Source organism: Urocitellus parryii, chromosome 15 (genome assembly GCF_045843805.1).
Source record: "Urocitellus parryii isolate mUroPar1 chromosome 15, mUroPar1.hap1, whole genome shotgun sequence".
Classification (NCBI taxonomy): Eukaryota; Metazoa; Chordata; class Mammalia; order Rodentia; family Sciuridae; genus Urocitellus; species Urocitellus parryii.
Window position 1 is genome coordinate 57,856,257 of NC_135545.1, and position 27,235 is coordinate 57,883,491.

Here is a 27,235-nt window from a genome sequence, read left to right on the forward strand (position 1 = left end):
TTTGCATGATTTTCTAAATAAACAGAGGTTTATTCAGGAAGTAGATACCCATTCAGGGGAGAATGTGGGCTCTCTAGATGAGAAGTCCCGCCTTGGGCCGGGGCAGTGCGATAGAGGGCTGTAGCTGGGGCTGGACTGCAGGTGGCCCCGGGTGGAGCTCTGAGCTTCCTCCCTCCACAGGGCATGCTCCAAGGGCTTGTGGCTCAAGACTTAACGGCTCTGGTCCCTGCTTCTCCTGGGTCCTGGGCGGTTCCTTTGAGACTTAGTAGATATCTTTTTTTATCCTAGATTTTTATCCTATCCCCCCAGAAACTTTGCACCCTTCGTCTTCAGGGCTGTGAGAGGTGATGATCTTTCTTCCTCTCCGGTGGCACTGGAGGTCTGACCTAAGGGCACTTCACCACTGGCTACACCCCCAGCCCGATTTGGTTTTTTCATTTTGAGACAGGGTCTCACTACGTTGCTGAGGCTGGCCTTGAACTTGTGATCCTCCTGCCTCAGCCTCCTAGCTGCTGGGATTCAAGCATGTGCGCCGAGCCTGGCTACACATCGGTCTTCTGTGGCTGCTTCAGGCTGGCAAGGGGTGATGGCCGTGCCTAGTCGGGGATCAGAAGTCTCCTCCTTCACTCTCCTGAAGGAGGCAGATGCTGGCCTCAATTATGGGACTCTTGCCGTCTTCTGAACATGGAACTGGGATGATCTGCCAGTCCTCCCCACCCACCCAGATATCTGCCAAGTCAGTACCCCTGAAGATCCCGTGCAGGTCACCAGGAAATGTCACGGAGAAGATGGTCTTTGGAGCAAAGTCTGAGGAGTCGCCAGAGGGAAGGGGGAGCTAGACTTGGGACCATGGGTTTCTTCACTCACCTGATGGAAGCGAGTTTCAGCAGGAGTCAGACACAGGCACAGACAGGGGCTCCCTGGGGAAGTGGCGCGTCCAGGGGAGAAGGTGGGCCACCTTGAGGCTGAGGCTGGGGTGGCCCTGCTGTCCACGGCATTCGGCAGAGCTGTGGCCCGTCACAGTGCTGGGAGCACACCCAGCCCTCCAAGGGAGCCCGTGGGCCAGGCAAGGGGAGGAGAGAGGGTGAGCCAGGGATGAAAGTCGGAGCCAGGCTGGGAGACACAGAGTTCACTGGTCAGGGCTGACAGATAACGGCATCTCGATGGGGGAGGGCAAACGGGCTGGGGTCCTGGGACTTTCAGGGGGAGGCTGGGGAACCAGAGCCGGGTGGGCCTGATGAGGGTTGGCGTGAGGGTTGGTGTGAGGAGTGGTGAGCCTTTCTCAGGAAGGTCCTGGGGCAGGAAAGCAAAACTTTTCTCTTAAAATGGTGGCCATCACTGAGGATGGCCATCCAGATGCTGAGCAAGGACCTTGTGCAAGGCAGGGCAGTCCCCGTGCAGCGGTGTCAGGACCCGCTCGCCTCCACAGACCTCTGGTCCCCAGGCCCCTAAAGGCAGACTGTGGAAACAGGGTTCCCAGCCGAGAGGCGCTGAGCCCAGAGGCCTCCACCACGAGACCTCTCGGATTTTAAAAATGTGCTTAAAAAACAAACAAACAACAAACGCTTCCTGTGGGCAGGGGTGTAGCCCAGCATGCTGGAGGCCTGGGTTCAGACCCAGTGCCACAGACCAAACCGAACCAACAGGTGAAGAACTCGGAGGCCCTCAAGCTGATCCAAAGCAGGCAGAACAGCCCGGGGTCCCTGGTTCACTGGGCGCCACGGCACGGGGTCCCACCCACCCTGCCTGGTGATCCCCTCCTCTCACCCACCACCCACTCCAGTGATGACTTTTTAGGTCATACTTCACCGTGTCTGGCTTGGGGTCCGCCAGCTTTCCGCCTCTGAGACTCAGGTACCTGGGAAGGTTCGTCTTGGCTCACAGTGTCCGAGTTTCTGTCCATGGCAGTTGGCCCTGTGGCTTGGGCCCGTGTGGCTCAGGACTTCATGGTGGGGCACAGGGCAGAGGAGGGAAGGGCTGGGCTGCACTCTCCCTCCGGGGCACACTCCGGCAGAAGACTTTGCAGTGGAACCTCTGGAAGGTCCACCCCTCTCAGTGGCACCCAGTGAGGACGCCTGTGGGGAGCCCCTGACCCTCTGCATCTGATGAGGCTCAGCTCCCAGGCTCCTGTGAGGGGACCGTGTGTCCTGAGGCCTCTCTGCGATCCTGTCCCTTGGATCAGCACGTGGGACTGCGTGTTGGCTCCTCCTTGCTGTGTGGTAGCATTCCCTGTGAGTGTCCCGAGTGCGCTCTCACTCTCAGCTGGAGAACGTTCCGCTGGCCGAGGCACTGGTCCCACGTCTGTTGGATTGCGAGGGGCCAAGCTGTTCTGCAAAGTGGTGTGCCGCGGGCAGTCCCTTCGGTCACGCACCTCACCGTGTTGTACCGGTGTGTCCCCTCAGTGGGCCGTTGGCTCCTCCCTCCTGGCCTCTCCCTGGGCCTGGCCACTCCCCACCTGTGAAGGGGCTGGCAGCCTGCCCAGCTCTGGGGCGCCCTGCACTGTTCCCTGCCGCCTGCGCCAACCCCTCTTTGTCCTGCAGATGGTGCAGTCGCTGGGCTTTGCCATCTACCGCGCACTGGACTGGGGCCTGGACGAGAGCGAGGAGCGCGAGCTCAGCCCACAGCTGGAGCGGCTCATCGACCTCATGGCCAACAGCGACTGCGAGGACGGCGGCTGTGGGGCAGCAGACGAGGGCTACGGGGGTCCAGAGGAGGAGGAGGAGGTGGCAGACGGTGGCCCCCGGGCCCTGCGCACCTTCTCCCAGGCCATGCGGCTGTGCGCGGCGCGGCTGACCGACCCCCGGGGCGCGCAGGCCCACTACCAGGCCGTGTGCCGCGCACTCTTTGTGGAGACGCTGGAGCTCCAGGCCTTCCTAGCCAGGGTGCGGGAGGCCAAGGAGGTGAGCTTGGGAACACAGTGCTGAAGGTGGGGCCCGCGGATGGCCAGACCCAAGGGGATCTGGGGGGTGACTAGTGGGTACTTGCCCCTCGGTGGGAGTGCCCCAGCTGCTCTGGGCTGGGTGCTGAAGCCTCACACCTTTTGGCCAGGTTTTTGGAGAAGGGAACCAAGGCCTAGGGAGGCAGTAACTGGCTCCCAGCCTCTGCCCGAGCCTCGTTCCTGCTGCCTTAAGCCAGCTGCCATGATTCTGTGAAGGAGTCCTGCTTGCTGCCCCCACCTGCTCCCCAGGTCCCAGTTTCTCCTGAAGACAATGCCCATGGCAGCCCCTTCCCACCTCTCAGAACCACACAGATCCTTCAAGTGGGGTGGGTGGGCAGTTCCGTGGGGGTACCTGTGGGTATGTGCTGTGCCTAGCCTTGCTCTCCAGGTACCCCTCTAAGGTTGGGCCCATTTTGCAGGTGGGCAGATGCAGGCTCTGGGAGGCTGGATCCTTGCCGGGAGCTGAGAGCCAGTATAGGGCAGGGCTGGTCTCCCTGGCTCCCAAGCCACAGTCCTCTGGGGCTGCCCTGATCCCCCTGGACCTCAGGGATGGTGTGCAGTCTGCTCTCCCAGCTCCCAGCCCCTCCTGGAGGAGTTGGTGCTGTTCAAAGGGAGCTGATGGGTTTGTTTGGCAGTGTCCTAAGTGCAGGGACCCTGGGCCCATCAGCTTTCCACAGAGGAGAGAGGGTACCTGGAGAGGTCAGAGAGATTGGCTGCACTCCTTTGCTTGGGTGTTGGAAGGTATTTTGGGAGTTACCTGGTATGGTCCCTGACTCCACCCTCACTTTTCTGGGTGCTCTTTCCTTCGAATACAGAGGGGTTCTGGGTAGCTTCACTGACCCTTGGGTCCTAAGAAAAGGCTGGAGCTGCCAGCCTCCCCTGCAGCTCTCACGTGCCGAGATGGGGAGGTTACCAGCCCGTGCCCAGTTCCTGTGGTCATCCCACCTTCTCTCCAGCTCTTCCTTGACATCCTAGGGGTGTTCTCCCGTGACTCCACAGACAGTTGGTGGTCCTGATGATTTCCTCCTTCCTTGAACTTAGCCTGTGTCTTGTTGCTCAGTTTCTCACCCAGACAGCAAGGCTCCTGTTTCAGCAGGAGCACACAGCTCTGGACGTCGAGCTGTTGGCCTGAAGTTCAGGGACCTGGTGGTAGGGGGCACAGAGACAGGTCCCTCGGTGGGGTGCAGCTGTGCTAGTCTAGGCGGGCATTTTGGAGAGAAGCCGCCTGCTCAGGATGGGAGAGCCACCCTCCTGCCCTGTGCCACTGGGCTGGCCAGGTCCCACCTGGGGACTGCTATCAGAATGGCATGCCTTGTGCTTCTCTGAGTTGGCAGTACTTCCTAGAGTGTCTCAGAGCCTTTTGGCAAGTAGTTTGGGGTGCAGCCAGGGTAACCGGTTCTGTCTTGGTCAAGAGTGGCTGTGGGCTGAAGGGCAGATGCTTCTCCAGGACAGGGGAGTCAGAGCAGTCAGGCTGCCACTGAGATGCAGGGCAACCAAGCAGCTTGTCTAGCAGCCTTCCCCAAATTCTCAGCCCAGGACAGTCACCTGACAGTCCCTAATGCCAGGATGTTTCCTGGCCCTCACCATGGTGTTGGCATTTTTCCTGGTTTGGGAATGATCCCCGCCCCGTACCTGCTGGCAACCACACTGGCCTGCACCCACCACCATCTGCTCAAACAGTTTGAGGACCTAGCCTGTGCCATGTTGTGGCAGGTCCAGCTGCAGGTCTGAGGTGCTGGGTTCCATGAGGCCTCCCGTGGGGATCGTGGTGGAGGAGCAGCTGTGAATGTCTCAGGAGAAGGCGTGGGCCATAGCTGGCCCAGGTGCCCCTGAGGAGGTGTTGTGTGCACTGAGATCCTGGCTCCCACCCCTGCCACACCTCCCTGGGGTGTGTGGGGAAGACGGGAGGAGGTGCCACATGGGTACTAGATTCTCACCAGCCCCTGCCCAGAAGGAGCCACCTAGAGCTGACGGACAGGTACCTGTCTGGTTCCGAGGTGGAGAGCGTGGTTCTCCCAGACATCGTCCCGAGCCCCACAGCCTGGGTCAGGACTCCACGGGTCCCCTTTCAGCTGGTTAGCAGTAGCCGTGTGGTGAGGAAGCCCCTGTCCCATGTCTGCCACCTCCCACCTTCTCTGGACTAACCAGATGTGTGGTCTCAGATGCTGCAGAAGCTGGGGGAGGATGAGCCTCAGGTGGAGAAGCCGCTGGCGGAGCTGGACAACCTGGGACACACAGACTGGGTAAGACAGGAGAGTCGCCCCAGGGCTGTGCCAGGAGGCTGCACAGGCTGAGGGCCCTGTCTGTCTCTGGGGCAGGCCCGGCTGTGGGTCCAGCTCATGCGGGAGCTGCGCCATGGGGTGAAGCTCAAGAAGGTGCAGGAGCAAGAGTTCAACCCCCTGCCCACCGAGTTCCAGCTCACCCCCTTCGAGATGCTGATGCAGGACATCCGCGCCAGGAACTACCAGCTGCGCAAGGTCATGGTGAGCGCCGAGCTCCTGCCCGACTCTGCTGGGGGCCCTGGCTCCTTAGGCTGAACACTGAGCCCCTTACTGCACACAGATCATGAATAAGGCAGGTGTGGCCCTCGGGCCCCACAGCTCAATGTTGTGTTGGGGACACAGTTTGACCAAGAAGATGGGGAATATGGAGATGGCCTGGGAGGCCTGGAACTGAGGCTGCAGGGCTATTCCACATAAGGAGCACCCAGCAGCCCTGGCGTGGGCTGATGCCACTCTTGGAATTTTATGATTATCATTAATTTTACTGCTGAGCCACATCCCCAGCACCATTTATTTATTCATTCATTCATTCATTCATTCATTTATTCATTCATTCATTTATTTATTTTGAGAGTCCCGCTAAGTTGCTTAGGGCCTCACTAAGTTGCAGGGCTGGCTTTGAACTTGTGATCCTCCTGCTTCAGCCTCCCTAGCTGCTGGAATTACAGGCGAGTACCACAGCACCCAGCTACTCTTAGAATTTTAAACGAACAGGTTCATTCATTCCCGTGACAACCCTTTGAGGTGGGTACTAGCAAGCTCCTTTCTAGAAGAATTCCAGGTAGAGAGCGATCAAATGGCTGGGTGTGAGTACTGGGGGTGGTAGCTGACTACCTGCCGTGTACCTGTCCTAGAGACAGCTTGGTCCCAGGGAGCCGATGCCGTCAGAGGCAGGTCAGAAATGAAGGCCAGGCTGTGTTAGGGGCTGAGTGTGCCCCCCAGTCCCCAGCAGACAATGCCTACGAACTCGGGTCAGCCCCGGTCTGAGCTGGGGCTTCTTTGCGGCAGGTCGATGGGGACATCCCTCCACGAGTGAAGAAGGATGCACATGAGCTCATCCTGGACTTCATCCGCTCTCGGCCTCCGCTGAAGCAGGTGCCCAGGCTGTGCCTCCTGCAGGGCGTTCCAGACCTGCTGCTGTCCTGTGTCTCTCCTTCAAGGGGGGCCTGAGCATACCTCTGCCGAACCGCGGGGTGGGCTCTGCTCCCTGTCTCCTGGCTGGAAGGCTGGGCATGGCCCGGGCCTCCGTCCTTCTAGGAGGACGGTGCTGGTCACCTCCCCCCAGGCCTGTGGCCGGCAGAGCTCTTCTGGGTCGCACTCCTTCCTGGAGAGCCAAGAGTTAGCGCCCTGTGTCCTGTGAACCTTGAGTATCTCCCCACTTCTGAGTGTCCCCTGTCACTGTCTAAGTCCCTCCTACCTCGTGCTTCGTCCTCTCTGCAGGTCTCTGAGAGAAGGCTGCGCCCCTTGCCACAGAAGCAGAGGACCCTGCATGAGAAGATCCTGGAAGAGATCAAGCAGGAGCGGAGGCTGCGCCCTGTGGGGGACCAGCGCTTGGGCACCCGTGGTGAGCAAGGGGAGGGGTGATGGGAGAAGAGACCCCAGGCGGCCCTGGATGAAGTCCCCCACTTCCCCTGGTGACGCCACTAATCAGGAGTCGGTGTCGGCCCTGCGAGCTCCTGGGCAGAGGACGTCCCAGTTTGTAGTCTGGCCTTGTGAAGTTCAGGTGCCCTGACTTTACTCTGGGTTTTGACCTGACTTTGTACTTTTTGCTATGATAGATTTCAACAATTAGGCGGAAACCAAAATAAAACCGGAGTTTTGGGGTCTGGGAAAATCAGGCATTTATTCAGATGTCTGAGACCTGATCTTCCGGGTCAGAGTGGAGCCCATCTGCAGTCCTGGTTCTCTGCCTCTGAGAGGCTAGCCTGCACTGCCCCTCGGGTCGGGTGTCCAATTTGTTAGTGACTGACCAGCCCTCAGGTTCCTGTTCTGTAAAGTAGGGAACTGAGCCAAGCCCTGTCCACCAGGCTGGCCGCACGGGTCCCGTGCGCCTCCTCCCCACTCACGTCCCCCCTGCCTGGCCTCCTGCCTCCCAGGGTTCGGCTCTCTGCCCTGTATCCTCAGTGCCTGTTCTGGCGATGTCAAGTCCACTTCCTGCATCAACCTGTCCGTTCCCGATGCTGGGAGCAGTGTGCAGCGCCCCCGACCCCGCGTCCTGCTCAAGGCACCCACCTTGGCTGAGATGGAGGAGATGACCACATCTGAGGTCAGAGCCCCAGAGACTCCTGAGGACCAGAGGGGGCCACAGTGCTCAGCTGGGGGGGGGCATCCACTGCCAGGGCTACTGGCCAGTGGTGGCAGGGGGGCTTAGGGCCCTTTTCCCATCTTGGCAGCTCAGAAGTAGCTTTGGGATGCTGGGACAGTGGCCTGGGACCACTTCTTCCCACAGCAAAAAAGAGCTGAGAATACATGTGACCCATCATCTGGGGCCAGCAGGCTCATCAGTCCCTGGTTGATAAGAAAAGCTGTCACTCTGGCTGCCCTCTGACCACAGCCCTCCCCTTCCCAAGGGGACAGGAGATGACTCCTGTGGTGGTCCTCCTGGTGGGCTCGGCTTTCTCCTGTACATATCTCCGGGACTTTCCAAAGACCTCAGGGGAGGGTTAGGTTTTTAAGGCACTTGCTATGAACTTCCCAGTAGATGGGAAGCCCAGCAGTGGGCAGAGGACAGCCTAGGGTGTCTGTGGACCTCGTAGCACCCCTGGGTCCGGTGCCTCGGTCAGGGAGGGGCAGGGCACTGGGGGCATCATGGCCAGGGCAGGGCTCTATCTGACGTGTCTGCAGGAGGAAGAGTCGCCCTGTGGGGAGGTGGCGCTGAAACGGGACCGCTCTTTTTCGGAGCATGACCTGGCCCAGCTCCGGAGTGAAATGGCCTCTGGCCTGCAGCCAGCCACACAGCCCCCAGGAGGGACGGAGCCACCCCGGCCCCGAGCAGGCAGCGTGCACACCTGGAAACCCAGCACCCGAGACCAGGGCAAGTGCTGCTCCCACTTCCTGCCTGACCTTCCCCTCAGATCTGCCCAGGGCAGCCCAGGCCCAGGCCGTCCTGAGCAGGCAGCTCCCAAGGGTACAGGAGCTGCTGCTTGCAATAAGACCTTCAATCTCCCGCTGACACACCCTTTCTCACTTGAGGACATTTTCATTTACTGTAAAACATTTCCTCAAGAACTCGATTCTCCAGCCTCACTGTATCTCACGGCGGCTGACACACAGCAGGGAAGCTGCCTGGCCAGACACCAGCCAGCTCACAGTCCTCTCTGTGGACAGAAGAGTCCCTCGTAGGCATGTGGGTCATTCCACAGGTTCCTTTCCCGCTGGAGTACACAGAGCATCGGCTGGTGCTTGCAGCCAGGCAGGGTTAGTTCTTCTGAGAGCTGTCAGGTAGCGGGTTGTCGGCCCCCAGGGATGGCCGGCCTCTTGGTGGCCTGCATGGTCCCCTGAGCAGCCCTGTAGCCTTCTGGCCACTCTCGGGACAACCCATTGGTCCTGATGATTCCCTTCCCGGGTCGGAGGCTGGGCCAGGCCTTTCTACACCGGGTGCTGCCCAGGTCTCTTCCTCGGCCAGCTGTCCCTTTTCCCCTGCCCTGGAGCCTCCAGCATACCTGTGGGCAGGGGACCCTCCTGGTGTGTGCCTGCCAGTGCTCAGACTGCCTGCTGCTCCGCGGGGGCTTAATGTGGCTTGTCATGGGGCTCAGCAGAAGGACCCTTCAGGGTCCCATGGGCCTCTGAAGAGCATGGACCCTGGTACAGGTCCCCACCTGGGGACATGCTTTCTACTTGACTCAACTTGATCGTCCTAGCCCACAGAGGCACACACCACCCCTTCACCCACAGCCCTCCCACCAGCACTCCGCCAGGCGACCCTCACAGGCCTGTGTTCTTTCAGGTTCCTGTCCTGTGAGTGTCCAGTCCCAGCCGGATCCCAGCTCCCCCCAGCTCAGCAGCCTGAGCTCAGCAGACAGACTTGAGGCTTCTGCACCAGACGCCAGGCACCTGTGGTTGGTGAGTGATGGTCCTGTGGGGACCTCTGGAGTGAATCTTTATGATGTCTGAACACCAGGCTCCATTCCTGGGGTCTGGCTGGGTCTGGCCTTGTCCCCGAAGCCTCCGGTTGTGCTGCTGGTGCTGTCTGGGACATGGGTCTTTGCTGCCCCCTGCTGGGGCACATTGGCACTGTGACCCCAAGGGTGGAGTGTGTGAGCTGAGGCAGCTGTGAGCCCTGAAGGCTGCATCCTGGGCCTTCTGCGTAACCTACATGCTGAGAGATGAGACCCTGACCTGGCCCAGATTTCCCTGGTTCTCGGTCTATCAGCAGAGACCAAGTCTGATGCAGGGTGGTGCAGAGATTCTGCCTACCCCTGTCCTGAGGCCCCGCCCCAGACCTGTCAACCTGATTCTATCAAGCGAGGTGACAGGCATGAACGGAGCTTCAGAGGCACTCAGGCAGGTGGAGGGGTGCTGGGTGTGGTTGGCAGCAAGACACCCCTCTGAGAATGGGTGTGGAAATGCTTTGAAGAGTGTTCTGTGTGAAAGGAAGCAGTGCTGTTGATTTTAACTGGACGGTGACCCTTGCCCCTTCGGGGTTAGTTACTGTTCCTGCACTAACATTCCTTCTCAAGCTGCACAGGCCCGTAACCCCAGCCCTGGGAGGCTGAGGCAGGAGGATTGCAAGTCAAAGCCAGTCTTAGCAACTTAGTGAGACCCTGTCTCCAAATAAAAAGTAAAAAGGGCTGGGGATGTGATTCCCTCAACTAGGGAGGCTAAGAGCGTGGGGTTCAATTCCTGGTACCAGATTTTTTTAAAAATAAACAAACAAATAAATCAATAAACAGGTCGGCATGACTTAGCATGTGCAAGGCCCTGGGTTCGATCTCTAGTACCCTACTCCCCAAACAGTTATCCCCATTTGGCTTTTTAAAAATTAACATTTAGGGGCTGGGGTTGTGGCTCAGTGGTAGAGTACTTGTCTAGCACACATAAGGCACTGGGTTTGATCCTCAGTACCACAGCAAAATGAAATAAAGATTGTTTGTCTACCTACAACTAAAAAATGAATATTTAAAAAAAATTATGGGCTGGGTTGTGGCTCAGTGGTAGAGAGCTTGTCTAGCACATGTGAGGCCCTGGGTTCAATCCTCAGCACCACATAAAAACAAATAAACAAAATAAAGGTATAAAAAATTAACATTTATTGCCAAGTGCGAGAGCTACACCTCTAATCCCAGGTGAGGTGGGAGGACCACAGTTCAAGGCCAGCCTAGATGAAGTGCACACACCTGTGATCCCATCATCTCAGAAGGCTGAGACAAGAGGGTCACAAATTCAAGGCCAGCCTCAGCAATTTAGTGAGACCATAAGCATCTTAGCAAGACCTTGACTCAAAGTAAAACATAAAAAGAGCTGGGGATGTGACTCAGTGGCTAAGCATATCTGGTTTCAATGCCATATACATATATAATATAAAATATATATATATATATATATATTTTTTTTTTAATAAAAAAGGCACGGTAGTGCATACCTGTAATCCCAGCAACTAGGGAGGCTGAGACAGGAAGATCGTGAGCTCAAAGCCATCCTCAGCCATGGTGAGGCACTAAGCAACTCAGTGAGACCCTGTCTCTAAATAAAATACAAAATAGGGCTGGGGATGTGGCTCAGTGGTCCAGTGCCCCTGAATTCAATCCCTGGTATCCCCACCAAAAGTAAAAATAAAAATTAATAAAAGGGCTAGGATGTAGTTCAGTGGTAGAGCATTCCTGGGTTCAATCCCTAGTACGCCGCCCCCCTCCAAAAAAAAAAGAAAAAAATCGATATTTGTTATTCCTTAAAGCTTCTGAATGTCAGATCCTGAAGCAGCCCAGCAGGGCCCTGGCTGTGTCTTCCAAGCTTGCAGCTGGGTTAGCAGCAGGGGCTGCAGTGTCATTTGAAGGCTGTCTGGGGACTGCAGGAGCTGCTGCCCAGACAGCTTCTCTCACTATAGGGGTATGCCACTCAGAGCCTTGGGGACCACTGAGCATCCTCACCACATGGTGGCTGCTTCCCCCAGGCAAGTGGACCAGGAGAGGGCCAGGTGAAAGCTGCAGTGTACTTGACAATCGGGTCTCAGACATGCTTCCACTATTCCTTGCACGTGAGTCACCAAGTCCAGCCTGTTCCCAAGGGGAGAAGAATTGAGAACCACTTCTGGGTCCAGGAATCAGAGACATGTTTTAAGATTCAGCTTTGACATTCTGGAAGTGCTTCTGAAAAGTTTGACTCTCAAAATCAGAGCTGGTGGCTGCCAGGCTTGCTCTGGCACACCCGGTGCCTCCCCTGCCTGCAGTCCATGGTTGACCTGACAGCAGAACTCCTGGCCATGGCAATGGGCACAGAGCCTGGACCCAAAGCCAGAGGCTCTAGGCCAAGTGGAGAGGAAAGCAGGGTCCAGATCCCCTCCCCTGCCACGAAGCCCCATACGGCCTGCTGAAGACCCAGACAGGACGCCCTCCCAGCTCGGTCTCTGGCACTCACAGGCTGGGCCCTGGGAACACAGCTGGCCTTTGGAGCTCTGTGTGCCCAGCACCGGGCTATGGGCTTTATATATGTTACCTCAAAAGAGCTGAAATCCACCCCATGGACAGAGGAGTGAAGCTCAGTGAGGTCCACAACGAGTTCCGTGCTGAGCACTGGGAGGTAGCATCAGGCTGACTCTGTGCCATGCTGGATGGACAGGGCACCTACTGCGTGGTCAGTGGAGAGGAAAGGGAGCTCAGTTTGGAGACTTCCAAGGGGAGGAAGATTTGAAATGGACTCTGGCAGTCTTTTGGGGGGAGGGGGTACCTGGGGTTGAATTCAGGGGCATTGGACCACTGAGTCACATCCTCAGCCCTATTTTGTATTTTATTTAGAGATAGGGCTGATTTGCTTAGCGCCTCTCTCTGCCTGAGGCTGGCTTTGAACTTGCAATCCTCCTGCCTCAGCCTCCCAAGTCTCTGGGATGATAGGCGTGCACCACAGCCTGTCCTCTGGTGGTGTGGATCAGCCCAGGGTGTGTGTTTTCAGGCAGCTGGGGAGCTGGGGAGCACGGGCAGCCAAGGCTGGGGACCGGGAGCTGGAGAGCCAGCAGGGGAGCCTTGCTGCAGCAAAGCCTCCTCAGAGAAGGCGGGAGCTGTCTGACTTCAGAAAGCCACAGAGTGCTTGGCCCCAGGGAAGGGATGCAGCTGGTGGGGCCCTGCTCTTGGGCTGCGTGAGCAGGACCCTCTGTGCAGGAGTTCCAGCACCCCGTGGAGAGCCTGGCCCTGACTGTGGAGGAGGTGGTGGGTGTGCGTCGCGTGCTGGTGAAGGCCGAGATGGAGAAGTTCGCCCAGGACCAGGAGCTCTTCAGCAGCCTGAAGAGGGGGAAGGTAGGATCTCTCCTGATGGGAGGTCAGGGGCAGGCCAGTGTGGGCAGGACCTTGGTGGGCCGTGAACACGGCTGAGCCCCAGCGTGCCTTCTTCCCTCACAGATCTGCTGCTGCTGCCGAGCCAAGTTCCCACTCTTCTCCTGGCCGCCCACCTGTCTCTTCTGCAAGAGGTGAGCCTTCAGTGCACCCGGCTACCAATTAACAAGGAGGAAGAGGGCTGGGGATGTGGCTCAAGCGGTAGCGCACTTGCCTGGCATGCGTGAGGGCCGGGTTCGATCCTCAGCACCACATACAAAAAAAAAAACAAAAGATGTTGTGTCCTCCGAAAGCTTAAAAATAAATATTAAAAAATTCTTAAAAAAAAAAAAAACAAGGAGGAAGAGGAGTGGGCCTGCGGTGGGCAGCCCACGTGATGGTGGGATGTTGAGTCCTTGGGACTGGTCAGTGCCACTGAGGAGGTATTTTCCCTTTGCATCTGTTAGGGGTGGATTTGTGGGACTCAGCCTCCCCCCATGGATTCCCACAGTGGGCTTCCTGGGCGGAGCAGGCAGGGGCTTCAGTGGAAATAGGGACTTGTCTCTTGGGCATGGATTTCCTTCAGGTGTTGTGGGAAGCTGCCTGGGCTCTTAGCCAGACACGCAGGGGCCCTCTGGGCGGGAGTCTGCCCTTGACTTGCTTGTTCGTGGTGGCTCTGTGGGCAGGTGGGTCAGCCCTGGACCCTCCTGGTGGCCTAGGAACTCTGTGGGCCTTTCTTCTCAGGAGCACCATTCCCATGTGTCGTGACACCAGCCTTCCTGTAGGTCTGCACGTCTGTGCTGAAGCAGCATCTCCTTGGCTTCTCGAGGCCGGGAGGACACATGTGAGGGTCTCTCCTCCTCCCTCCGTGCTCCTCCTTGTGGCTAAAGACCAGAAGATGGTTGTCTTGGGGAAAAGTAGCTGAGGAATGGAATTTTGAGTTCTATTTAAATTAAACATAAATAGCCAAGAGGCTCTGACCTTCAACCCAGATGGGGTCACAGGCACCTTCCAGCTGGAACAAGATGGCGGAATGGGAAACGGTGGTTTCCAGGGTCCTGGCAACACACAGGAAGCATCTAGGTCTGGGGTCTGAGCCAGGATCTCCTCGGGGCAGGAGGCAAGGCTGAGGTGGAGGGAGGACTGGCAGCGGAGTCCTCAGGGCACAGCGCATAGAAAGCCCCCAGAGAGGTCTCCCTGAGCCGCTGGAGGAGAGGTGCGAGGAGACAAATCCATCCTAAGGCAGGCCCTGGCAGGCCGCCCCTGGGCCCACCTGCTCACCACTGGCTCTGTAAATAAAGCTCGTCGGAGCACACCCACAGCCACGCACTTACGCACTTCTCATTCAGCCACATCTGAGATGTTCGCTGTCCTGCCCTTTACAGAAGTGTCCGCTTACCTGTGTCCCAAAGATTCAGTGGAACAACCAGGCAGGGTGGCACATACTGTGATCCTCGTGAATGAAAAGGGCTGGAGCTGTCTCTCCATGGTAGAGCCCTGCTAGGCTCGATTCCCAGTACCACGTGGCAGGGGCACCTGCAGACTTAAAGGAAAGCGATAGGTACTCAGGGCCAAGTGTCATGTCGGTGTCCACTAGCTACCGCTGGAGTGCCATGATGTTGGAGCATGGGGCGGAAAGGCAGGCGGGTCTTGCCCCACAGGTATAGAGTAAGTCACTGGAGTCGGCATTTCTCCGGGCCTGACAGGTCATTATGGAAAGACCTGAAAGCACCAAACTGCATCCAAGTATCTTCATTGTTTCCCAGAACACAGCTGAAGAATGGGAATCGCCGAGTGCGGTGGTGCACACCTCTGATCCCAGCAACTGAGGCTGAGGCAGGAGGATCGCAAGTACCAGGACCATAAAATAAATAAATAAATAAAAAGGAACAAAACATATGCCAGAAAAAAAAATGACTTGGTATCCAATCAGAGATTGCCAGGCAAACAAAAAATAAAAAAATAAAACAAAATTAATGACAACTGGGCTGGGGCTGTGGCTCAGCGGTAGCGTACTGGCCTGGCATGTGTGAGGCACTGGGTTCGATTCTCAGTACCACATATAAAAAAGAAATAAAATGAAGATCTATCAACAACTAAAAAAATTTTTTTTAAATTAATGATAATGTATTGTTGAGTTTTTGGTACTAGGGATTGCACCCAGGGGCCATTACCTCTAAACCGCATCCCCAGCCCTTTTTATTTTTTATTTTGAGACCGAGTCTTGCTAAGTTGCTTAGAGACTCACTAAGCTGATGAGGCTGGCCTCAAACTTGTGATGCTCCTACCTCAGCCTCCCGAGTTGCTGGGATTATAGGTGTACATCACTGTGTCTGGCTGCTGTTATTATTTTTTTAAATATTTTTTTAGTTGTTGATGGACCTTTATTTATTTACATATATCAAACCCAGTGCCTCACACATGCTAGGCATGTGCTCTACCACTGAGCTACAGTCCCAGCCCCTGTTATTATTTTTTAATATGGTGCTAGGGATGGAACCCAAGGGCTTGCACATGCTAGGCAAATGCTCCAATACTGAGCCAAGTCTGCAGCCCCAACCCAGGGGTTTGTTGATGGAAAAATCAATGTAGGACATTCATTCCAGAGGGCATAGCCCATTGTTCTGAGTCTGGATGATTTCTCTCACTATGGAGAAGAGATGTTGGTGTATCTTTATAGAATAGCTTACACAGTACCTCACTTCCATTTGTCAATAATTGTGTTATTTGTCTAGAAGAGTCTGGAGGATGAAGGCTGTATTGCTAACAGAGATCACCTCTGTGGGTGGGTAAATGGTAACACTGATGTTTGAATCTTCTATAAGAAAACCTTTCCGTATAACATGGGGCATTGGACTACAAGCATGTTCAATGATGCTGGAAACAGCATCTCAGCAAGAGGCCTGTGCTTAGGTGGTGCTTCTCAGTGAGGCGGGTCTGGCACACCCCAGTATGGATGCATGAAGACTACAGCCAGATGCACCAGGAGCAAGCTGAGGGGCTGAGGGGCACTGGGTGGGAGACCAGGAGGAGGAGGAAAGAGCCGGGAGTGAACCGTGAAAGCCCAGAGCCACCTGGCATCAGGCAGACTGCACGGGTAGTTGCAGGGTCTGGGGTGGGACCCAGGGGCTGGAGGCAGTTGTGCCTTCCTGGCCTCTTCACTGCCTCTTCTGTTCTCTTCCAGAGCCGTCTGCACTTCCTGTAGCATGAAGGTGAGGATCTCCTAGGATCTGCAGGGTCTCTCCCAGCTGGGATGGGCATGGACAGCGCTCCAGCCCCACAGGCACCTTGCCATCACTTCCTCCAGGCAGACCCTGCCCCACACTTTCCAGGCCTGCTCGGCTTTTTAGGAAGCAGTGAGCACTCCATGTGAGGAGGTCGCCCCTCTTGAGGCCTCCTTCCTGGGAGTGCCTTCCCCAGATCTGTGGTTGCATTTGTGGCCCGGTGACATGCAGCATGCACCCAGGTGAACAGTGTCGCTCAGAATCCTGTCCGTGGGCCTCAGCTTGGAGACCAGCCCGCTGAGGAGGGCCTCTGCCCACCTGTTTTCACACCCTCCTCACGATCCACCCTCGGCAGTGCCAACTTCCTCCTCCCCGGTGTTGAACACCGCTTGTGTCCAGGGCTCACAGTGCACCCTTCCTGGTGTAAAGGGGCACAGCTCCCACTCCTAAGAAGTCCTCGCTCATGGAGCAGAAGACACTGTTGGGGTGTGACAGGAAGGAGGGCCTGTGGGGCCTGCCACGCCTCCCTCTGTTGCAGATGAAGATGCCTTCTAAGAAGTGTGCACACATCCCTGTCTACACACTGGGTTTTGAGAGTCCTCAGAGGGCACCCGCTGCCAAAACCGCGACGGCGCCAAGGCGAGACGTCTTCCAGTGTGTTCCCTGGCCTGGGTGCTGGTGTCTGTGGTGGTCAGACTTCTGCAGGGACTTGGGAGCAGGAGCAGGGGTTGGCCTCACCTGTGTGAGGACGCCCCCTGGAGGTGTAGTTCAGATGGCTCTGGAGGGGTGGGGAGGCAGAGTGGTGAGATGGAAACTGAGCTGGGGTGGTCCAGTTCCTGTCCAGAGCCCTTCTGGGATGCTTTTGGCTAGGCAGGTTGCTTCCCCAGGTCTCTGTGGGTTTGTGGTGGTGAAGGGGAGGGGCAGGCAGCAGGAGAGCCTAGGGGACTGCAGGGCCCCCAGGATGTGTGAGCCCTGCTGGCTCCGCAGCCTGACAGCCCCCTCTGGGTCCCCACCCGCCCAGATCCCTGCAGGGGCCTCAGTGGCGAAGTGTGGAGGAGGAGTTCCCCCACATCTACGCCCACGGCTGCACCCTGAAGGATGTCTGCAGCGACTGCACCAGCTTCGTGGCCCACGTCGTGCGCTCCAGCCGCAAAAGTGTGGATGTTCTCAACGCCACGCCGCGCCGCAGCCGCCAGACTCAGTCCCTCTACGTCCCCAGCAACAGGACTCTCGACTTCCAGTGATGGCCCAAGGTGGCCAGGCCTCCGGGAAGGGACCTGGCTCCAGCCTGCTCCAGGCTGAGGCTCTGCTCCCCGTGCTGGGCCCGGCTGCCCGCCGTGCTCCTGAGCTGTGCATGGACATAGACATACCAGATGCCTTTATATAATAAACACACAGCCTATATATTTATACACAGGGTTTCCTGGCCCCATCCTTCATTTGGGGCCAGGCTCCCTCCAAGACCCTGGCCGGGTGCTTCCTTTCAGGACTCCTTGGAGGAGCAGGGAGGGGAAGGGATAGATTTTCTCACTGAGAAGGGAGGGCAGAAGGCTCTAGGTGGTAGGGCTCCAGGCCTCTGTTCCAGTTCTTGTCTCCACCTCAAGAGTGAGAACTGGCAGTTTTCCCTCCCCGGGAAGATGTCCAGGCTGGGATACGGCACCTGGGTTCCCAGGTGGAGCAGAGCACCCCGCCTGTCTCTGCTCTCCCCAGGGGGTGTGTCAGCCAGCTTTCCACAACTGTGACAAATATCTGAGACAAACAACTTAAAAGCAGGAACAATTTATTCTGGGTCCTGGTTTCACTCAATGGTGGCTCGGCCCCATCACTCTGGGTCTGTGGTGAAGCAGCAGCATGGTGCGCAGCATGTGGCCGAGCAGAGCTGCTTACCTCCTGGTGGCCAGGGAACAGAGTGAGAGGTCCCCCAGTGAAGTCCCACTTCCTGAAGTCCCTACCATCTATTAATAGCATCATGGGCCTGGAACCAAAGCTTCCACACCTTGCCTCTGGGGGGCGCCTGAGATCCAGACTCCCCACCCACCTCCACCCCAGGTCTCCAGAGGCAGGTGCCCGTCCCACCATGCAAAATGCATTCAGTTGGTCTCCAAGAATCCCCTGGTCTCGACAGTCTGACAAGTCCAAGATGCTGCAGGTATGGCACACATGCCTGTGATCCCTGCTATTTGGTAGGCTAAGACTGGACGATGGCAAGTTCAAGGCCAACCTAGGCAACTAAGCGAGGCCATGTCTCAAAATAAAATAGCTTAGTGACAGAACACTTGCCGAGTGCTTAGGGTCCCATGGGTTCAATCCTAGCACACAGGCACACATCCAAAATTCTTCTGAGACTCGGCCAACCTTTACTGTGAGCCCCTGTTTAAAAAAACAACAGACCTGGTTACATATGTCCAGTATACCCATGGTACAGGGTGGACATTCCATTCTGAAGAGGAGGAGTAGGAGAAAACCACAGAAGGATCAGACCAAAGAAAGACCAAAACTCAGCCAGGCAAACACTGAGTCCTGTAGCTCCACGTCGGGCACCTGGGGCATGTGGTGGGGGTGGGTGAGGCCCTAAAGGGTTTGGGCTTTGCCATGGGTAGTCCAGAGGGGCACTCTCTTGGGCTGGCTCTGCTTGCTGCCTGCAGTTTTCATTGGTAGATGAGCCATGCTCCAGGCATCTCTTAACTTCTCTCGCAGCTTCACACACTACCCTTCTGGGGCTTCATGCTCGGGTCCCAACCCTGCCACACACTGTCCGGCCCCATCACTCTGGGCCTGTGGTGAAGCAGCAGCATAGTGCGCAGCATGTGGCAGAGCAGAGCTGCTTACCTCCTGGTGGCCAGGGAGCCATGACCCCAAAACTCTTGTATTCTGCATTCCTGCAAAACCAGCATCACAAAGATGATGCCAAGATCTGCCACCAGCTCAAACAGTAGCAGGGCCCACCTGGACCGTGTGGCCCTGTGTAAGCCGTGCACGCTCTCCTATGAGTTTATTCTTTTACACCCTTGAGCCTGAGATAGGTGGGGTCTGGCCGATTCCTGAGGTGCTCTCAAATATCTTTCCTGTTGTTCAGATGCAAATGCAAAGTACTTATTTGTTTGTTTTGGTGCTGGGAATTAATTTAGGACCCTCCTACATGCTACCACTGAAATACAAGCCCAACCATTTCTTATTTTTAAATTTTGAGACAAGGTCTCACTGAGTCGCTGAGCTGGTCTTGAACTTGCAAACTTTCTGCCTCAGCCTCCTCCCAGGTAGCTGGGATTACAAGTGTGCTTCTTTAACGTTTTTTTCCCCTAGTACTGGGAATTGAACCCAGAGGTGCTCTACCACTGAGCTACATCGCTAGTCCTTTTTTCATTTGTTTTGTGTTTTGAGACAGGGTATTGCTAATTTGCCCAGGCTGGCTTTGAACCTATAATATTCCTGGCTCAGCCTCTCAGGTTGCTGGGATTATAGGTGTGCACCACTGTGCCCAGCTTGGCATTTATTTATGTTAATGAATGAATTTTTGTGATACATGGGATTTAACCCAGGAGTGCTCTACCACTAAGCTACATCTCCAGCCTCCTTTTTAATTTTATCTTTTGGGGGATTTTTTTCAGGGTAGGGGTACTGGGGATTGAACACAGGGGTGCTTTACCACTGAGCCATATCCCCAAACCTTTTATTTATTTTTTTAAATTTTGAGACAGGATCTTAACGAAATTGTTGAGGGCCTCACTAAGTCTCCTGAGTCATGGGAATTACAGGCGTGTATCACTGTTTCTAGCTTATTCTATCTTGAAACAGGGTCTTGCTAAGTTGCCCAGACTCTCCTCCAACTTGCAATCCTCCTGCCTCAGCCATCCAAGTCACTTGGATCACATGTCTACGCCACCGTGACTGGTTTGGCTTTGTTTTAACTTAAGTCTTCAGCAATCACAACTTCGGTGGCCCAAATTACACATGGTTCCTTTCTGGCCAAACTGCAAGTTTTTCAAATCTTTCTGCTATGTTTTTTTGCACACAATTCTCATGACAACCCTGGCTAAAATCAGCCAACAATGCCCATGCTGTAGCTTGAATGCTGTGCTGCCTTGAAATTTCCCCCACCAAAAAAATAAAAATAAAAAAATAACACTAGTCCATCCCCTTTCAATGCAGCCTCACACAGTTTCAGGGCAGGGACAAAATGTAGACAAGTTCTTTGCCAGAGTGTCATCCGTGTGGCCTCTGGTCCAATTCCCAACAGTCCTTGTTCACCTGGAACCTCATCAGTGTAACTGGGAAGGAAGGTTCCACTCCTTGTCACGCTCCACAAAAGCTCAGGAGACAGACTGCCGACAGGAGACAGCCTCGAAGCCGGCTTCGTCTCAAATCTCCATCTCTGGGGGCTCATGAGAGCAGTTCTTAGAGGGGAGAATAAGGGCACAGTGGCTCAAAAGGCAGGAAATCCCTTTTCTAAGAGCATGCTCACCGCTGTTGCCTCCTTATCACATTAAAGGGCACCTTGACCTCCTGGGGTCAGTGTCTGCCTTTTCTTTTTGGATTGACAATTACCTTTTGAGCTGAGGGGAGGAAAGACTTAGCAGAGGGCTTTCTGTAGAATTTACAATACCATGAGAAAGAGATGGGGTAGTGTAGGGACCAGGTTGACAGAGGAGGAGAAAGTAACTTGAAGAAAAACATCTTTCCATGGGAATTGAAGGGAATACTTTTGTTTGTTTAAAAAAAAAAAAAAAAAAAACTTCTCAGAATTATGGTTACATCAACACAGTCTTCAATGTCTACATTCCTATCAGCATTCTGGCTAATGTACGCCAACCAGAATTGTCCATGATTCTCAGATTATGGCATTCTAAGCTTTTCCTAGAATGCTTCTATTAATTTCTAAGTTCCTCCTGGAAATCAGCTCCAGAGGCTCTGACCCCACTGTCCCACACCAACTCTGTGTGCCAGTCAGCTTTCCACCACTGTGATAGACTGCCTGAGACCAACAACTTAGAGCAGCAAGTATTTACTTTGGTCCACAGCTGTCTCTGCTGCTCACACCTCTTGTTACTTTTGGATCTGCAAAGTCCCCCAAAGTCTCGAAGCTTGGTCCCTAGGTGGTGGCACTTCATCCAAGATGGCTTGTCCCCGACACTTTGGATCTGTGGTGGGGCAGCATATCATAGTGGCGAGCACACGGCAGAGCAGAGCTTCTCACCTCATGGTGGCTAAGAAGCAGAGAGGGAAAGAAGGAGCTAAGGTCCCAGTACCCTCAAGGACATGCCCCCAGTGAGCCACTTCTTCTGAACAGGCCCCACCTCCTAAAGTCTCCACCTCTTCTCAATAGTGCCACCACCTAGGGACCAAGCTTCGAGACTTTGGGGGACATTCAGATCCAAAAGTGACAAGAGGTGTGGGCAGCAGAGACAGCTGGGAAGGCTCTGAGGGGTGGGATTATCCTGGGAGGCACTCAGGCACCCTGGGTCTCCATCTGGGAGGCCAGAGGCCAAGCCTGTTCTCTGACTCTGCCTCAGTCATTCTTCCCTCCAGGCCCTACCACACCTGGTTCCATCCTGACCACTCACTCCTCGGTGGCCCCAAGGGCCCAGTGACACTGGGTGGTCCTAGTCCAGGGAGAAGCAGCTCTGCAAACAGGTGCACATGGCCACTCTTGGCCTCACAGCCTGGGATATGTACGAAGACCGAGTTATGGCAGTTAGTATATTTTCTCAAGGTGGGAGCTTGGCTCTGAAGGACTACCTGTCTTTCAGGACAGAGAGAGTCCTCCCTGGCTCCACTATAAGGGTGCCCATCACAGAATGAGGTTCCAGGGCCCACTTCTGTCCATAAAACCTGGTCATCTTAGGGTTGCACGCAGAAGAGCTGCTGAGGTCACTGGCTGCACCTGCTGGTCCAGAGGACCCTTTGGTCTCATTTCTCAGCCTGTTGCCCTCATTCTCCAAGGAGATGATGTGCCTGGGGCTCATGGGAACTGGTGGCTCCAGGCAGGCTCTGTGCTGAGCACCTGCCTCCTCACACACACCCCGAGGTGGTATGGTCCTCACTGCACCTTTCAGATGAGGAAAGTGAAGTATCTGGATGCTCACTCAGGAATATGCTAAGACCTGAGCCGAATCCTGTTGACTCCAAGTTGTAACATCTGCCCAGGGTTGGAGGAGACCCAGAAGGAATATGACTGGTAATAGATGGGCTTGTGGGAAAGAATATTCCCATCATTTGGGTTCATGAAATTCAAACACATAAAATTAGAGCAGCCAATAAAAATCACCAACTCCCACTACTTTGAGCCCCCTCACAGACTGCGTATACTCACATTTTTTAAAATTTATTTTTTAGTTGTAGTTGGACACAATACCTTTATTTTATTGTTTCATGTGGTGCTGAGAACCGCTGAGCCACTACCCTAGCTCCTTGTAGCCATATTTTTATTCCTGTTTAAAATTAAGCAAACAGGCAGACAGGGTTAGGAATTTTCCTGTCAGAGCTGGTAATAAAAAGATTATGTTTAAAAATTAATAAAAATTACAAAGCTCATGTTTGTGCAGTACTCTCAAGGGTAGATGTTCCTGGGAGCTAAATACTATTGCCATTACTTCCTGATTCTACAGATGCAGAAATTGCACCGGGCAACACATCTGTTCACATTGCCAACCATGGGTAGACCCAGGTTCTGATCCATACAAGCAACGAAATCCCTTGTACAAATAGTGGGAACATATCTTGGGCTGAGCTCAGGGGAGCTGCCTACAGCACCCACACAAAGCTCTTCCTGAGACTACTCAGGCAGTGAGTTCAAAGTCAAGGAGAGCAACCAGTACTTCGGTCTTCAAAGCCAGCCTTAGCAATGGCGAGGCACTAAGCAACTCAGTGAGACCCTGTCCCTAAATAAAATACAAAATAGGGCTAGGGATGTGGCTCAGTGGTCGAGTGCCCTGAGTTCAATCTCCAGCACCAAAAAAAAAGATTTGAAGGAACATAACTGACAGCTTCTATAACTCCTATTCCAGACTCCTTCAGGCTGGTCTCTAGAAGTCTTCAGTCATTGCCCAACACTTCGCTTGTCCCTCCGCACAGTGACTCAAGATCTCCCTTCGCGCTTTGTGGGGTGGAAGGGTGTCTGGGAATCCAACTCTGGGAAGCTTCTCAGTTTAGATGTGCTCACTCCTATTCAGTAGAGAAGTGTCTCTTTGCAGCGTAGAGGCTGGCTGAGAGGGGGCGCGGAGGCCACGACACTCAGGTAGACCACAGGAGACACGCGGTCGCCAGCAGACCGTCCCCTTGACCGCCCACGCGCCACAGTGGCCCACCTGCCCGCACCCCTTCCTCCCCGACCCGCCTACCAGGGCCTCCAGCCCTCTGGGTCTGGGTCTAGGCCCAGGCTGCGGGTCGCTCTGAGCCTATGCGCCCCAGGCCCCATGACAACAGGTCATCAGTACCCAGCACACTCGAAGACCCAAAGCAGCGTACTGCAGCCAGCCAGGGTCGGCCGCGCGGGGGCGCCCAACTCTCGCGAAAACTCGCCCGGAAGCGCCTGCACCTTTTTTGGTGCTAAAGGTGATAGGAAAGAAGTTGCGGAGAGCCGCAGCGCGCAGGCGCGACACGCCAGCCTCGCGCCAGCGCGCCCTCAGTGCGCAGGCGCGCCGGCCGCTCTCTTTTCTGCTCTTCCTTCTCTTTCTCTCTAGACGTCAGGCCGTCGGGTCCTATGTCGCGCCGGGCCCTCCGGAGGCTGAGGGGGGAACAGCGCGGCCAGGAGCCCCTCGGGCCCGGCGCCCTGCAGTTTGTCCTCCGTGATGATGATGACGCAGAAGAAGAAGGACCAAAACGGGGTCCGGGGGGCCGGCGCCCCGGGGGCTCAGGGAAGGAGGGTGTCCAAGTCAACAACCGGTTCGAGCTGGTGAGGAGCGGGGCAACCTGTGGGAACTGGGGGCGGGGGGCGGAGCGTGACGTCATGCGAGGGCGGGGTGGGTGTAAAGTTGGGTCTGTACTGCGGTGAACTGGTGGGCGGGGTCTTGATGTCAGGGGTGGGGCCGGGCTTCGGGCAGCTCTGCAGTGGAGAGGGCGGGGCCATGACGTAAGGGGCGGGGCTAGGGCGGGACCGGGCGAGCGGGGGCGGTGTCGAGGGCAGGTAGGGTCGCAGAGGAGAAGGTGGGGCTGTGCCGATTGGGGGCGGGGCTAAGGGCCAAGTGGGCGGGGCGAGCAGTTAAGGGCCCAGGTGAGGATACTGGGCTGCATGGGGCAGGGCGGGGGCTTCGCTAAGAGGGTGTGGCTCTGACCTCCAGGGGTGGACTAAAGGGGAAAGCTGGGGTGGGTTGACGAAATTGAGCTACAGCGGGGAGGGTGTGGCTCTGTACGGTGGGAGGGGTGGTGGCGGGCAGGACCGCCTAAGGGGGTCGCAGTGAAGGGGATGAGTGGTGGGACTGCGCTGCTGCAGGGAGGGCTGTGCTGCGGGGACGGTGGTGTGTGATGTTAGAAGTGAGGCTGGGGTGAGCAGGGGCGGCGTCAGAAAGGAGGGGGTCCCCTCACTGCAGAGGGGCGGGTGGGGCAGAGTGCCAGGGCAGAGTGCGGCTGTTGACTGCGCGGCAGTGGAGGGGCGGGGCGGGGCTTCCTGATTCGGGTCTTCCTAGATTTCATAGTCTAGCATCTCCAAGACCTTTCTGCCTGACCGGGAGGTTGCATCTTGCTCCTTCCTGCCTCCCTCACCTAGGTGTCCGCTACAGGGAGGTAAGGGAAAGTGAAATGCCCGCTGGTCCCACGATGTTTTCCCCTTAGCACGGGCCTCATCTGTGGTTTCTCGTTTGTATGGGTTATCTGAGAGTGGCTTCTCTGAGCTGGCAGGTAGCATGACTGTTTTGCTCACCTTGTATCAGTCTCAGTTGCCCCTGAGTTTTTATCGAGTTGGCAAGTTAAAAGGCTATAATGTTAAAAGACATTGTGGAGTATGGAAATTGTCCTTAGATAGTTTGGGGATTTGCTTTAAAAGTTATTGACCTTGCCACTTCAGAGCTGGTCTATCCCCATAGTCTGGTGGAGGTGGGACTGAAGTCCCTTCTTTGAATTCTCTGTCGTTACCGACCTCTTCTGTTTCTCAGCCTGAAAGTAACTCTCCCCAGCTTTCTATTTCTTTCTATCTTTTTTATTATGGAAAATTTCAAACACAGAGATATGGTAGTACAGTATTTCATGTGTCCATCCCCAGGTTCCCTAATTATGGACACTTGGTAACTACTATCTGCCTTGGACTTTCACTCCCTTCTCTCCAGGGATGATTTAAAAACATCCCAGACAGCACACCACTTGCCCTTAAACTTGCCAGTCCTGTTTCTGACAACTCTCAGGATGCACCACTTTTCATCCTGTCCCATTATTATCAGCTCAGGATCAGTTGTGAAGTCTGCCACTTCACAAACCTTTTGTCCTTATTCAAATGCCCTCCAGATTGTCTTTAAGAATAACTCCCAGGCGGAGGGCATTTACATGTTCTGGGTACCACTCATTTCTTCCTCACAGTCTGGGAAGGGGGGTGATGTTGACAGCAGCAGTGACATCTTCAATTTATACTGGGCTGTGGCTCAGTGCTGGATCCCTTGCCTCAGGCATTGGAGGCAAGGGCTCCATCCCTAGCACTGCAAAAGAAGAAAACAGAAAAAAAAAAAAACCCACATACACATAATTAAATTTAGGCTTTTTTATTTGAACCTTGTGCTCTCTAAACCACACAATGATATTGTCCCTGCTGGTGAAAATTGGTGGGTGAATAGAGAAATAGAGGTGTTCAGGGTTATGAAAAAAAAAGAAGAGATGATTGTATGTCTGAATGGGAAAAAATGATGCTTATGTGAACCCCTCCTTGAAATCACTCTGGTCCAAGAGATTGGCTTGGGGCTTTGTGATTGTGTAAGCCTTCTGCTTGTTGTGTGGGGTGTTTTGTTGTGTTGTTGTTGTTGTTTAGTTTTGACTTTTGTACTGGGGATTGAATCAGGGGCATTTTATTACTGAAGCAGGGTCTTGCTAAATTGCTGAACGTCTCCCTGAATTGCTGAGGCTGGCTTCAAACTGGTGGTCCTCCTGTCTCAGCCTCTCCAGTTGCTGGGAGCTTGCATTTTGGTGCTGGGGATTGAGCCCAGGGCCTCGTGCATGCTAAGTATCCTCTTCCACCAAACTGCACCCCAGGCCCCTGCTTTCTGAGGGTATTAGTATCACTGGCTTAGGTCTCCTTCCCAGTCTCTGGATTTGTGCATGAGCTCTATATCTGTATCCATGTGTCCAAATGCACCTGACCTTACAGACTAGGGCTTACCTGCTCCTCAGGCTTCCCTGTCTCTGTTGAAAACCCCATGCCAAGATCAGCCACCTGGAAGATGTCCCTGGTCTCTTGACATTTGTGCAAACCATTGAAAAGTCCTGCGTGGCTCTAAGTGCACAGGGTCGTGACCCATTCTTCCCAGTCTCCACCTCTGCTTGTCCAGGCTGCCTAGACAGCTCTCCTCACTGGCTTTTCTAGCCTGCTCTGCTCAGCCACACTGCCCTTCCTTTGCTGCCCTCTATGCCTACAGTTCCCCACATTCAAGTACCAACACATGGCTGGATCTTTCCTCCCTCAGAGGCAGAGTCTCTTCCCCGTCGCACCGCCATACAGTCTGATTATGGTCACAGTTGCCCTACAGTCCCATTCCCTCTATTCTGGCCCTTTTCCATCTCCTGGCAGTTACCTGCGAACATACTGTATACATTACTTGTTTGTTCTTTGTGTTTTGCATGGGTTGCTTCCTGGGGCTGAAGTGTCTGCTTCCTGAAAGGACTTTGTTGCTAGCTGTGTGTCCCCACCACCCAGCAGGCATGCACAGAGCTCCTCCTGGAAGACCGAAGGCACGTCTTCCTCAGGGTGCAGGCTCCTGGGCTGTAGAGTCAGTGACTTCCATTCCAGTGTGGGATCCACCTCTTCTGGATGTAGGAGCATTGATGAGATACCTGATGAAAGCTCTGGGGATGCTTTCCTTGGCCTTGTGGGACTGTGGTGAAGACATGCTGGGCCCTCAGTGGGCACTCAGCAAGCACGGAAATGATGTGATGTTGAGATGGAGGAAGCAAGAGAGCTTTTCTAGAAGAAAAGCCTCCCGGGGAAATGGACGCAGACACCCATAGGCCTGGTCCCCACCTGCCGCCTAGAGTGTGGACCTTGGTGTCATGCATGGCTCATGGTGTTCCTTTGGCTTTGGTTAGAAATCACCTTTACTGTCTCAGTCAGGGGGTCCTAAAGACAGCTTACTGAAGTTAAGTCAGATGAAGTGCCGTCAGATGCACCCCAGGGTATGTAGTGAGTCTTGACAGAGGCAC

At 55.0% G+C, this 27,235-nt stretch overlaps 2 protein-coding genes across 3 annotated transcripts in view; both read left to right on the forward strand.

Annotated features, from left to right (window-relative positions):
- Positions 1-17,316, forward strand: part of Spire2 (spire type actin nucleation factor 2) — a 28,656-nt gene extending 11,340 nt beyond the window's left edge. The window contains exons 3-15 of the mRNA XM_077793143.1: positions 2,541-2,900; positions 5,101-5,181; positions 5,257-5,421; positions 6,229-6,315; positions 6,661-6,784; positions 7,317-7,486; positions 8,065-8,254; positions 9,167-9,282; positions 12,531-12,665; positions 12,768-12,835; positions 15,865-15,892; positions 16,443-16,558; positions 16,926-17,316. Of these exons, the coding sequence (XP_077649269.1) occupies positions 2,541-2,900; positions 5,101-5,181; positions 5,257-5,421; positions 6,229-6,315; positions 6,661-6,784; positions 7,317-7,486; positions 8,065-8,254; positions 9,167-9,282; positions 12,531-12,665; positions 12,768-12,835; positions 15,865-15,892; positions 16,443-16,558; positions 16,926-17,148 (1,863 nt within the window). The 3' untranslated portion in view covers positions 17,149-17,316. The remainder of the gene's footprint in view (positions 1-2,540; positions 2,901-5,100; positions 5,182-5,256; positions 5,422-6,228; positions 6,316-6,660; positions 6,785-7,316; positions 7,487-8,064; positions 8,255-9,166; positions 9,283-12,530; positions 12,666-12,767; positions 12,836-15,864; positions 15,893-16,442; positions 16,559-16,925) is intronic.
- Positions 17,317-23,511: 6,195 nt separating this feature from the next.
- Tcf25 (TCF25 ribosome quality control complex subunit) overlaps positions 23,512-27,235 on the forward strand; it is a 29,324-nt gene continuing 25,600 nt past the window's right edge. For both annotated transcript variants that reach the window (XM_077793129.1, XM_077793130.1), the window contains exon 1: positions 23,512-23,795. In XM_077793129.1, the coding sequence (XP_077649255.1) occupies positions 23,604-23,795 (192 nt within the window). In that variant the 5' untranslated portion in view covers positions 23,512-23,603. The remainder of the gene's footprint in view (positions 23,796-27,235) is intronic.